A 13,629-nucleotide genomic window follows, 5' to 3' on the forward strand; every position below is an offset into this window, starting at 1 on the left:
ATAGCCCAGCCTCTCTCCCACAACCTGGTGTCCCGCCAGCTGGCTTGGAGTAACACTCCATCAAACCCTGCCATCACAGCTGATCTGGCTGGTTCTGATGGGAGCTGTCGGAAGCACTAGTGGGCCACCAGGTTGGGGAAGGCTGGCCTGGCCTGTTGTATTGCTTATTCCCAGCTGGAGCAGAACTCTGTTGCCCCTTTAGACATAAGAACATAAGAAGAGCCCTGCTGATCTGGCTAATGACCCACAAGTGGGACCCAAGCTCAACAGCACTCCCCACCCCAGTGGTTTCAGCAAGTGGTATTCAGAAGCATACTGCCTGCACCATGGAGGCAGAGTGTAGCCGTCATGGCTAGTAGCCATTGGCAGCTTTCATGAATTTGTCAGATGGCTTTAAAAGAGGATTCAACACATTTGGTAGCCATCACTGCCTCATTTGAGAGTGCATTCCGTAGTTTAACTATGTGCTGAGCTCTTTGGTTTTCCCAGAAAATTCAGCTTCATTGGATATCCACAAGTTCTAGTGCTATGAGAGAAAGTCAAAAACTTTTCTCTATCTGCTTTCTCCATGCCATGTATAATTTTTATATGCTTCTATAAGTTTTCCTCCTCTTCTGTGAGCTGAAAAACCTCACATGCTGCAGCCCAGGCCAGCAAAACTCTCATCCTCAAACACATCTTCAGCTTATGTGTGCGGATATTGCTCCCCGGAGACTCTTTCAGCCACCGTGTCGTAGCAGACCTAAAGAACAGGGTTTCTTTAGAACTGCCCAGCGGAGGTGGCGAAAGGCAGCATCCTGGGCTCTGTGATTGCAGCTTTTCAGGCTTAAGGTGTTAAGCAGCAGTGGCACGATCAAAGTGCTCCAGCGCCATGACGCTCTTCCAGCGCTGTGTTCGGTAGTAGGATGCATGCCAAGAATCTCCCTAGAGACAAAGATGAAAAAGGAGCGAGATGCTGAGGTTGACACAACACAGACAAAAGAGAATAATTAGAACAACCAAAAGCTTCAGGACTGGACAGCTGGCACTGCGGGGTATGGAGTCGTCAGGCAGCATGAGAAAACGTATTGCCAAGTCAGTTCCCAGGGAGCCTCACCATGGGGGCAAATCTATGCAAGGCCGGACTTCTGAACTCCATACTAAAAGAACAACTCCAGTGAGTCTCTGTTTGGAAGGAGCGTGAGCAGATAGAGGAGGCGCTCAAAGAAACCTGTGGCCTGTGCCCTTGGATAATCTCTCTCAGGAACCTGGCTGGCAAATGGGTGCCCAGATGTGTACAGGGTGTCTCATTCATTCCAAAGGCAGGTATACAGCTCTGCACATGCAAAGGAATGTTCCCCACAGATCTGCTTTCTCTGTTGGAATGACAGGGGAAGCTGTTGTGTGCAGGCAGATCTGCCTGTGTCTTCTGCTGCCAGGACTCATACCCCTGCCCAGTTTTTCACATGTAACATACGTGTGCAATATATTTTTCATCCCGAGTTTATTTTAGAGTGCTGGCAAAATAGGAGGAGGGGGGGTTCCCCTCTCCTGCTGCCGCCTTTGGAATTTGCAGAGGCATTTACGCCCCAGCCTCCCTCTCCACTGCCTCCCAGTTGTCTCCTTTCCACCCTCCACCCCTAGCTCCAGGGACCATGTCCTGTCATCTGTAGAGCCCTGACACTTCTGTTCTCAAGGTGCTGAGATCTAAAAGTATAGGAGAGGTTCTGTCCGAAGGAAGAGGAGATGAAAGATTTGGAGATAAGCGCTTTGCTCGTACATGGTTAAAACCCTGCTTAAAATGCTTCTGTTTTCTGCAGTGTGCACACACTCTTTCTCTCTCTCCTCCTCCTCTCTCTCTCTCTCTTATCCCCCCGGTGTTGTTACTGTGAAGGGAGATGAATAATTCATGGCCAGCGAATGCCTCACTGGGCCTAATCACCACTTTAATTGGAGGTTTAGATCAGAGGCGGCTAATAGCTCCTACAGCGGGGACTCCATAGATTGTTGACAGGGAGAGTGCTGAGAGCCTTATCGTTGGCCTGTTTCAATTCTCCGAGGACACCACCACACATAACAGCATCCAGGTCCCCTGATACCAAAGGACACAGACCGCAGGGCCAATTAAATTTATCAGGGAAGAACTGACAACTAACTTAAACAGGGGTGGGGGGAGAACTGGTGGAGGGCTAATAGGGTTGCTCCCTTCTCTGACGGCTGCCTGTCTTGGGTTGCCGGGGCTGATGCTTAGCTTGGCAGGCAGCTTGCCGAAAGTCCAGGAGCTCACAAACTAAAAGGGGGCAGGCGCAGAGACCTCTCCCCTGGTTTATATGGTGAGATTCCGGGCAAGAATCAGAAGAGGCCAAGGCTGCTTAAAAAAACAACAACAACCAAAACATCTCTCCATCTGCATAGGATTGAATCTTCCTTTCTCTTCTTCCACTCCCACCCCCTGGCCATCTTTGCCTGGCATCACCGGGGAGCCGAATTGGACCCTCTGTTACCCATACAGACTTAATTTTTATATGTCACTCGGCCCCGAGGAGCGCGAGTCATTGTCTTTGCACGAAGACTTTAATTGCACTGTCGTGCTGGTATCGCTATAATTAACGTTGTCAGCGTTTCCCAGCCTTTTATAGACCTCTGCTTTCAAAGGTTTGTCATTTTGGGTTGGGAGGGGAGAAAAAAAAATAGACCCTTTCTGGAAAGAGTGCGATAAGTCAGCTCTCAGTGGGTAGCTTTTTCCTTTTAAAATATATCTATACATTGGGTTTATTTTGGAAATATAGGGACTGAATTAAAGTATGGGAGACCTTGCGGTTGGTTTTCCTCTGCACGGGAGGGGGGATTGTTGCATAGTCTGAGTACAGAGACCTCCCTATCTTTGCAATAATTAAATTGCTGTCATGTCTTCAGAGCGCATGCAGTGGTTGTGAATCAGGCACACATGTACAGCTCACTCAGGAAGATGCACCATCCATTGTTTCCATCTTTTGTAAATTGGTGTTGGAGGAATCTCTGTCAAAACACTGCAGTGCCTTCAGGTCCTGGGATCGGGTGGCTGGAGTTCTTTCATTTCTGAGTGATGCAGCAGCTTCAAAGCCAATTGTCAATAGGTTAGTCAAAGGGCAAGTTTGAAATGGTCGTTCTCTTCAGAGGCAGCCACAGAAAAAGCTGCTGTTGGGTCAGCACTGTGCACTCCAGTCTTCTGGATGCAACTGGTGACACCCCAATAGGGATGTTGGAGCTCACATTCTACCAGTTAGTTTCCAGGTTCAATACAGAGTGCTGGTTTGGGCCTTTAAAGTAGGGCCGCCATACGTCTGGATCTTCCCTGACATTACCGGGATTTCAAAGGTGGAATGGACTTCTGGGGGGGATTTCTGAAAGGCGGCACTTTGTCCTGGATCTTAGGCAAATTAATAGAAAAATCGCTCAACAATTTTGGGGTTTTTTAAAAATATGGCAGCCCTATTTAAAGCCCTATGCAGCTCAGAATACAGTACCTCAAGGACTGCCTCTCCACATGTGAGCCAGCCCACACCCTTCATTAGAGGGCCCCCCTCTGTGTGCCCCCCTCGAGGGAGGTACAAAGGATAGCCACCAGAACAGACCTTTTCAGTAGTATGTCCCCTCTCCTCCCCCTGTAGAATGCTTTCCCTAGGAAGACACACCTGACACCATCCCTGCCAGTCTTTTGACACCAAGTTAAAACCTTTTGGTATACTCAGGCCTTTGCCTGCTATGCTGGTGGTCATTTTTTAGTGAGGTGGGTAGGACTTGTCATTATTATGTTACTGGATGGGAATTTGATTTTTTTGGTGTGTTGTTGATCATTTTAAATTTTTCAGATTTTTAAATTGCTTTTGTGTGTTGCATTTTATCTTATCAAGTTGCTTTGAGACTTTTTCTTTTGTATAAGGCAACTGATAAATGTTGGCATAATAATGATAATAATTCTGCTGGGCCCCTGCTAGTATGCAGTAGCCTTGGTCCTTAGCTGCCTCTGCCTCTTGCTTGGTGGTCTCCCCTGTCATTTCAGGGCTTTTGTATCACCATTGCATCATCCCTCATGGTGTTGATGCAAGCTGGTGCACTACTCCCCTCCAGCATCAGGGCTATCCTGCCTCTTCTCTGCATCGCATGACTTCCGGGTGAAATGAGAAGTGTGTGGCCTTTCTCCTGCTGCTGTGCCTTTACCATCTTGACTTCCCCAGCTCCAGCAGGGTTTCTCTGCACAGTTTGGGGCCCTCATCTTGCCTGCCCCTTTGTAACTGGACCTGTGTCCTGGACCCAGGGCTGTGCTGCTGTACTACTTCCCAAATTCTGTGCCAAGAGAGTTACGCTGTGCCATCTGATTCAAATTGAAAAACCAAACTGGGCAAAAGCTGTTCAATATTTCTTTAATAGTAAACACTTAGGATGTTTTTTGTGAGTGTGTGAGCTTTTATGGAAAGCCACAGTTGAGAGAACTCTGAAAATGGATTTCCACTGGAACAAGGAAATGTTCTGCAAATGTCCTGATCTAAATAGCTCACATTTTGACCCATTGCTGTTAGCGGTTGGTGCTGGGCTTGGTGTCTGTCCAATTGCTCCACCCACCAGCTTTCAACTTCCTCTTTCTTTTCCCTCTAGGGTCGGTGGGGCTTCCACTGCCCGGAGTGCAAGTGCGCATAGCCTCAGAAAGCTCGCAAAAGGAAGGCCCTGCCTACACCATCCATGCTGAAGGCGATGAGAATGGCACAAAGGTATTAACAAACTTGTGCAGAGGACAGGAAGGGCAAAGAGGTTAGGATAGGGTTATTTTTTCCTGTCCACTTTGGTCCCCTTGCCAGGAGGAGTGACGTATCACTGATGCTACTTTGGGGGCAGTTGGTGTTTTCTTCTTTTTGTTAGGTGGAGAGGCAAACTCAGCTTATGTTTCTGAGTAGGCTTGGCCCCCTGAACGCATGTTGTGAATACTGGAAAGGGGCCATAGCTGAAAGCCAGAGCACCTGCTTTGCATGCAGAAAGCCTCCACTTCAGTTCCTGGTATCTCCAGTTAAAAAGTGGGTCAAGCAGGAGGTGATGGGAAAGGTTTATCCGCCTGAAACCCTAGAGAGCCACAGCCAGTCGGAGCTCACAGTACTCTGCTAGAAGGCGGCTTCCTCTGTTCCCACTATAATACTGATTCAAATGGTGAACCTCCAAAATGTTGTTTCTTGGTTCAACCCAACCTGGACAAATGCCAGCACATTCAGAAGACCAGCTGAGCACTCTAGAATCTACCGGGAAAGTTAACTCAGAGGAGCTTGGCCATGAAAGAAATGGTTGCATAAATCACTTATTTAGTCTTTGGCCTGGCATGCTCATCTATCTAGCTATCTAACTATCTAATATAAATATAAACATTTTTCTAGTAAAGAAAGCCATACATGGCAGAACAAATTTCTACAAATTTAGCCAATGATTTTAATCTTTTATCTCTTTTGCAAGAAGGCAGTTTGGTCAATCATGCATTTCTCCAGGTCCACTTGTGCTGGAGGTTGTGCTGTGGGTGATTTCCAAACAGAAGCAGTGCTCATTCGAGCTGACATTAACAGGCCGCCCATTCCTCGCTTCGCTGCTGCTCCCCTCCCTAAACCCATCGATTTTATTTTTTTGCATTTTCTTTTTAAAGGCTGGAACCAAAATAAGTTATGCAAAGTGATGAAAATGCTTCTCTTTGAAAAAGTTGGGGTTTCTGGTTGTGGAATTCATACTCTCTCCCCTTTCATTCTGCCCCTATCAGCCACATCCACAAGAGGGCATTATCACTAATGCAGCAACTTTATAATAGCAAGAGAAATCTTATTGCTGTGCTACTGCTTGCCCAAAGCACAAGAAAATAACAGGTTTTGGGTTTGGTGCGTTACAGAAAAGTAGGCACCTGGCAGATATATCTGCAAAGCAAATTTCAAAATTGGATCAGAAGAAGCTGCCTTAGACCTGGTCAGACTCTGAAGGGTCCATCTAGTTCAGCACCATCAATTCTGACCAGCAGTGGCATTATAGTGTTTCAAACAGGGAGTCTTTCCCAACCCTACCTGGAGATGCCAGGGATTGAACCTGGGACCTCCTGCATGAAAAGCAGGTGCTCTGCCACTTCCCATGGCTCTTCCTCATAATTGGGACACCTGCAGAGAAACGGTCCAGTCCCTAGTTGCTGCCTGAGGAATGAAGGAACACCTGGAGCAGCATCCCAGATGATGATTTGAAATAGTGGATGGGCTCATGTGGTAGAAGGTGGTCCTTCAAAAATGTTATGAATTACCAGTTGTTGCTTAGAATACTTCCTTCCTCCACCTGAGGATTTTTCTTTAGAACTCCAATGTTTGGACGTGGTCTAACTTACTTGAGCGTTTGCTTCTGTAATTCCTGCCTCCAGTTTATGAGATCCCTAATTAAACCTGCCTCTCAAAAGAGAGATAGAGATAGAAAGTTTAACCCACAGGATTAAATTCCATGGACAAGATTCTTGCAGTCATGTCAGAAAGTTGCACTTGGAAGTCCGAGAGCCGTGCGATAGTGTGCCAAAAGAGCTGATGTCATTTGCAAAGCTAGTTTCTGGCGCAGCCCAAAGATCAATAAGCTACTTAGCGGGAAGTTTGCTGGCGCTGCCTCTCTCTCCTTTCTCCCACTTTGCTTCATTAGAGAAACCTCACTCTGAACCTCGGCACCATCCACAGTTTCCGATTTGGCTTCAGCGGTTCTTTGGCTTCAGTGATTATTAACCTCCATCCCATACTTTTGCCCTTGATATACGCTTGAAGGAGGGCAAGGATCAGCATCAAGCCCCACTGCGCTGTTGCTAATAGTTCCTTTTAAAAGTATATTTTATGCGATATTATATATTATTGCGATTTAGTGCCTTTATAATACAAGTAAGAAAACTATAATGCACAAATTTCCAGAGCGGTAGCTGCATTAGTGTCTTGTAGCAAAAACACTCAGATCTTTGTGGCACCTTTAAGATGACTATCTTTAACTCTTGAGAATGGTTCCCTGCCTCACTGAAGGTGTTAATATAATCATTTCAGCAATTATCATTGCTGTTGTAAAAGGTTACAAGTGTGCCTGTTTAACAGATATTTAAGCTTTAATTATCACTGGCTGTAATTTTTGCATCTCATTACCATTCAGCTCCTGCCCTACCGTTTTCTCCTTTGTATACCTGGCAACTCAGATGTCATTTCATGTCTCTGACAAAGTGGTCTCGAGTCCACAAAACCTTATGCTGTAATAAATTTGTCAGCTTTTAAGGTGCCCAATACTCTTTTGATTATAATACAGAAGCAGTGGGTGATAACTATTAGCCTGGAACCTGGTTTTTCCTCACACACATATATTTATATAAATCATGGTTATTTAAAATGGTTTTATTCTATATGTTAATGATGCCTGAACTGGTGGTGACTAGCCAGGGAAAGAGCTCGTGGAGTCATGGGAGATATGAAAATGTTGGCTCTGTGTACTGCAGTTAAAAGTAGAAAAGGGCAACCAAAATGCTCAAGGGGATGGAGCAGCTCCCCTATGAGGAAAATTTTGGGACTTCTTAGTTTAGAGAAAAGGTGAGTAGGAGGAAATTATGCATGGCATGGAGAAAGTGGACAGAGAAAACTTTTTCTCCCTCTCTCAGTAAAATTCATAGACACCCAGCGAAGCAAAATGTTGGAAGATTCAGGGCAGACAAAAGAAAGTACCTCACGCAATATATAGTCGAACTCACTCCTGCAGGAGGCAGTGATTGCCACCAACTTGGATGGCTTTAAAAGAGGATTTGACACACTTTCATGGAGGATAAGCCCATGATAGGGCTGTGCTCCGCCTCCTATCACAGAGGCAGTACAGTCAGACCCCACCCCCCATTTATACACGTTCCGTATGTGTGTGACTACACACGCAGACATCACACCAAACCCAGAAGTGATCCAAAAAGTCACATAAAGGGACGGAATGGAGCTGGGGCAGAACGGTGTGTTTTCAGGCCTCTTCAGTGGTGTTTCAAATATAAGTGATTTCACTGGCACGTGCGGTGCCTCGGAACGTAGTAGTAATAATAATAATAATAATAATAATAATAATAATAAATATTTATCCCTTCCCATCTGGCTGGGTTGCCCCAGCCACTCTGGGCGGCTTCCAACACATATAAACACGTAATAAAACATAACCCAGAACATTTGTGTATGAAAAAGTACAGGATTTCAGCAGGTAATCACTAGTCATTCCCCAACTGGAAATGAAGTGGCATGACTGCTATGGAACTTTTGCAAACGGCATGACATATAACTGCCCTGGCCCCAGTACAATCGTGAGCGCAAATCATTGTGAACGCAAAATCACAATAAAAAGGACATCTGGAGGGGCTCTCTAATTTTATCAGCATTGAGGGGCAGGAAAGGGTTAATCCCCCCTTTCTTCTTTGTTGCTCAGCTCTGGATATTTCATCTTGCTTTGTTCACTGGGATGCATATTTCATAGGCTGTAGCTTCCCAGCTGGCAGGAGCTTGCAAACTCTTGGAGCATAGCGGGTATTGTCTGTCTGTTTGTTTGTTTATTTTTAAAGCCGCCCCCCCCCAAACTCCGCCACCATTCTCCCCCTCTCCTTAAAAAGGGGAAAAGAAAAGAAGCGCTTGCTTAGATCCAAGAGCCGAACTCTGAGCCTTGGCAGTGGGGCGCTGTCAGCAGATATAACGGGCTCAGCAGCTGCACGGAAATGCCACGTCTCCTAACTGGGAGATTTTTGAGAGTGAGCAGTTTTGTTGCTACAGGGGCTTCAGGAAGAGAGGAAGCAACATGTGACTAGATGAGTGGCGGAGCACACTCTTCCCGACTTTAATTCATGCCATCTCCCATTTTTAAAAAGAAGAAGAAGAAAGGGCCATGGAGCAGGTGACACCAAAGGCCTCTCTCTACCTGAGCCCCCGGAGAGCTGCTATCAATCAGAACAGACTGCACTGGCTTTGATCAGGGCTGGGGAACCTGTGGCCATCCAGATGTTGCAGGAGCATAACTCTCATCATCCCTCACAACTAGCTGTGGAAGTTGGAGTCCATGTGGGGCGCAGGACCACATGTTATTCCCCGCCCCCCTCAACTGAGATGTGCAAATAGTCTGACCTTACTTCCTACGTAATTGGAGATGCTAGGATTGAACCAGTGGGGTTTAGTGGTTAGAGTATTGGCCTAGGACTAGGAAGACCTGGGTTCAAATCCCTGCTCAACCATGAAGCTCACTGAGTGCCCTTGGGTAAGTTGCACACTCTCAGGATAACCTACCTCACAGGGCTGTTTTTAGGATAGAACGGGGAAGGGGGGGGAACAGTGCATGCCCCCTTGAGCTTCTGGCGGAAAAGTTGGGATATAATTGTAATATTAAATAAATAAAATCTGGGGCCTTTTGCATGCAAGGCAGGTGCTCCAGCTATGGTCCCTCTGAGAAAGTATGCCCTTCCAAGGAGCCCAGGACTGCCACACCTCATATTGGATTCCATTATTTTTTTTCCAAGGCCAGTGCAAATGGATGCACCAAGATGCATCTTGAAGAGCTGCGCTGGAGCTGGATTAAATATTTAGCAAATTGTGAGTGCAGGGAATGTTTCCTTTCCAGTGGTGAGCTGGTTAGAAAGATTAGCAAAGTGGACTTTTCCCCCCAATGAAAGGCTGCTGCATTCTGCATTACTCAGCAGATGGCATTTCCCTGCAGGGGTGGATGGAGGAGAGAGTAGCAGCAGGCTGGTCCAGAGCCAAAACTTGGCCTTGTGGCCTCTGGGAGAGCCCATTTTCTGTGGGACTGGTGGTTTTGTGGATGCTAAGAAGGAGGCACCACAAATGATGCAGAAGGGTATTGTCTTTTTAATTGGCATAGGCCATTAGTTTTTCCAGTGTGTGTTTTTAGTGTATGATTTCATTCTGTTAACCTGCTCTGCTGTTTTTTGGAGGTGTTGTTGTATTTGGGATTTGATTTTGTATGTTCATTTACGGCAGGGATTTTGAATCATAAGAAGTAGAAAATGCATTTGCGGTCGCCTAATCCAACCCCCTGCTCAGTGCAGGATCTGCTACACAGGATGCAACTATATACCGTATTTTTCGCTCTATAAGACGCACCGGACCATAAGACGCACCTAGTTTTTCGAGGAGGAAAACAAGAAAAAAATTTTTCTGAATCTCAGAAGCCAGAACAGCAAGAGGGATTGCTGCGCAGTGAAAGCAGCAATCCCTCTTGCTGTTCTGGCTTCTGGGATAGCTGCGCAGCCTGCATTCGCTCCATAAGACGCACACACATTTCCCCTTACTTTTTAGGAGGGAAAAAGTGAGTCTTATAGAGCAAAAAATACGGTAACTCCTGACAGGTAGCTTGTCCATCCTCTGCTTTAAGTTTTTCCTGCAAAGGAGAACTTAACACCTCCTGAGGTAGGCAGTTGCACGTTCAAACAGCTCTTATCATTAGGGCTTTTTTTTAAAAAAACAACAACACCCTAATGCTTAACTCTGCTTCCTCTACAATTTTACACTCAGCTGCTCTTGTTCTCTGGAGCAACAGGGCACTTCTGCTTCATCCTCTGTCCTTCAGATATTTGAAGACGGCTGTTTGTATTCTCTTCTCTTCTTCCTAGGACCATTTGCTGTGTTGGGTTGCCTGTTTTTACCTTTTATAAGCCACGTGGTGATTGTGTGTGTGTGTTTTAAGCAGAAAAGTAGAGTATAAATAAATAAAGGATAGACTGGCATAAGAATAGGCAGGCTTTTGAATTCCCAGTATGACAGTTTCCTCTTCTGATCTCTCTCATCTCCGAGGCATGCCTGTGAATTAAAATTAATCACCTCTTTAAAACAGAATAGACAATGATTTAAACCATGCATGGGAATTTCTGGGTCATTCCAACTGCCTCCAATTCCCCACTTGTGAGCACTGAATGTCTTGAGGAATGCAAATTGGTTCAGTTCCACGAGCAAAAAATTGGGTTTGGACTCTCTGCTTTTAGATTTGTGTGTGTGTGTGTGTGTGTGTGTGTGTACACACACATACATACATACATACATACATACATACAAAAACTAGATCACTTGGCTATTGCATTACAGATTCTTTACCCATGCAAATGAAGTCATTATTGATGATTTACAGATTGGGCCAAGTATTTAGGATCTCTCTCCCGTATGCTTCCTCTCCTTTCTCCTCCTCCTCTTCTCATTTCGTTTTCTCCCTTCATTTTTTAAAAATGTGAAACCTCCCAAAATGAAAAGCGAATTGATTGCATTATTCTAACCCTCCTTTATGAAAAGTTACCGTTGCAAAGCCAGATGTGAAATGTGGCTGTTGCAGATTACAGTCTGGGCTCTGGGTGACTTTTTTCTTCCCTCTTCTTCTCATCCTCGGTGTCGTCTCCCCAAGGAGCTGAAATCTGCCTTCCCTCCAGCAGGAGGGAAATGGCGCTGCCTTGCAATTGCCTTCTGTAGCCTCTGCTGCAGGACACGCAGCTCGTAGCAGAGATAATGCCGCTTGTGCGGAAAGGGGGCTTATGGGGGAATTTTTAATTACAAATGGGTATGAGGGACCAGGTTGCCTAGGAGATGGGTAATGTGCTGCTGAGCGTTTTACTACTAGCAAATCTGCCAGAATAGACGATTAAAAGTTTATTGCTTTATCTGATGCCTGGATTGGTGGCCTTGTGAAAAATAAGCCCCTTTGCTCTTAGCTCACCCCTTGCAGAGCCACGGCAGCAGGCAGGATGCCGCTGGCCAAGTGGCGCTTGTGCCCCAGGGCACAGGTGAGGTGTGCTTATTGCAGAAGGCAAAAAGAGGCTGGCTGCCTCTGCCTTCCTCTGCTACTACTTTTCCCTGTGGGGAGCTGGCAAGCGAGGGTCCCATTTCTGCCAGCTTGTGTAGTATGACTGGTTTCGCCATCATTCTGTTGAGGCTAGGAAGCTGTGTGGCGAGGCAAAGGCAGGTTAAAGGCAAAGTGTCCTGAATTAACAGGGAAGCTATCCAGCAAGAAGTCATGTTGGAATACAGGTGGCTGGGCAGAAGAAGGTGTCACACCAGCAACAGCCAGGCAGCAAGTGACCAATTTCTTCACCTGCCCAGTCACACCCATCCTGTTGTGGAATAACAGCAGTATCCTGATCCAGATTACGCGTTGATTGGTTGTTGCTTCGTTCTTCTGCATAGTTCTGATTCCGACAGATGAGCTGGGCATGAACAGGTCCTGACACAGGCAAATGGTTCTCCTTTTGTACAGAAGGTTGAACTGAATGACTTCTGTGGACAGCATCCTCTGGACGACAACTCTTGTTCAAGGCATGCACAAGAATATAAGAAGAGTCCTGCTGGGTCAGGACCGAATGCCCATCTAGTCCAGTGTCTTGCTTCCCACAGAGACCAGCTCGATTGCTCTGGGGAATCTCCCAGCAGGGTATGAAGGCACTGTGGCAACTGGTATTAAGGGGAACTGGGAAGTTCCACACAGCCATCCCTCCCCCTCACAGCAGACTCAGGTGGTAAGTGCCAACAGAAATTAATCAAAAATGGGGCCAACTAGAAGGAGGTGCCAACTAGCTTGGGAGAACTCTTGAAGTTTGCAGAAGTACAAAAATTACTTTAAAACAAACCATTTTTAGCCCCCCCCCCCCCAGCAAAAAAAAAAAAAAAAAGTCCAAGAAGGACTGAGCAGCCAAGGAATGTTGAGTGTCTATTTACAAAGAAAGACATCCTAGAAGAGGCTGGCTGGAACCTAGAAGGTGAGCACTGCTGTTAGTCATGAGAGGTGAGGACCTGCAACCCAAATATTGCAGCGTATCTTCCTCCCATTAATAAGACTTGCTGCCCATGAATTTGTCTAAACCATCTGACCTTGTGGAAGTCATAACACTTTGTGCCTGTGAATTCCATAAATAGATCACACACAGTTTTGAGAATGTGGACCTTTGCAGTGGTGGTGGTGCCTTGTGGTTTGCCATTGGTGAGCCCTTGGCTAATGTGGATTTAACCTCTCTCCTCTGGTCAATTCCACCCCCCATCCTTGGCATCAATAGCATATACCGAATGTTATGCACCCAACTGCCTGTGCCTGTTCCACAGCATGGCAGGTGCTGTATGGCCAGTGTCACGTAGCCGTGTCAAACCAGGAGGGGGGCACCGACTAAGAGCTCCCTACTGTTTTTTTCGCTCTGATTAGAAATTGTTTATGCAGATTTCTGATTTTTGTTAAGCAAATGGATTAATAAAATGACTCATTTATGCAGACGGCACAAGCAGAAATGATTTTCTCCTGCTTAACTCCCCCCCCCCCCGCCAAGAAGAAACTTCCTAGTATTCCTTAAGTACTTTGATTCAGGTAATCATTTAATTGCAAATATAAACCAGCAGTGCAAACCCTTTGCATTTTTAACCAGTGCCAGGCGGTGATGATGGTGGGAGTGGGAATATGCCATTCTGGAAGTGCTTCTTTAAAATTTAAATTTTATTGCTTTTTCTGCGTGCCGCCGCCGGTGATCTTGGAGAGCACAGCTGGTGCGTTTACAACCACGTCCCACTAGGAAGATTAGCATTTTTAAAAAAACTTTTTGCTGCCTTTGCTTGTTCTTTGCAGGGAATGCTGGTGCCCATGCATGGTGCCTAAGCTTGA

The 13,629-nt window shown here is 46.1% G+C and overlaps 1 protein-coding gene across 6 annotated transcripts in view; it reads left to right on the forward strand.

Annotated features, from left to right (window-relative positions):
- The window catches only part of ACSF3 (acyl-CoA synthetase family member 3), a 64,053-nt gene that overhangs the window by 22,149 nt on the left and 28,275 nt on the right, over positions 1-13,629 (forward strand). For all 6 annotated transcript variants that reach the window (XR_013989750.1, XM_081017813.1, XM_081017810.1 and 3 more), the window contains one exon: positions 4,615-4,727. Coding sequence is in view for 5 of the 6 variants with exons in the window: in XM_081017813.1 (XP_080873939.1) it covers positions 4,615-4,727 (113 nt within the window). In the remaining variant the exon portion in view is untranslated. The remainder of the gene's footprint in view (positions 1-4,614; positions 4,728-13,629) is intronic.

Source organism: Podarcis pityusensis, assembly GCF_964106645.2.
Source record: "Podarcis pityusensis genome assembly, chromosome: 8".
NCBI classification, from domain to species: domain Eukaryota; kingdom Metazoa; phylum Chordata; class Lepidosauria; order Squamata; family Lacertidae; genus Podarcis; species Podarcis pityusensis.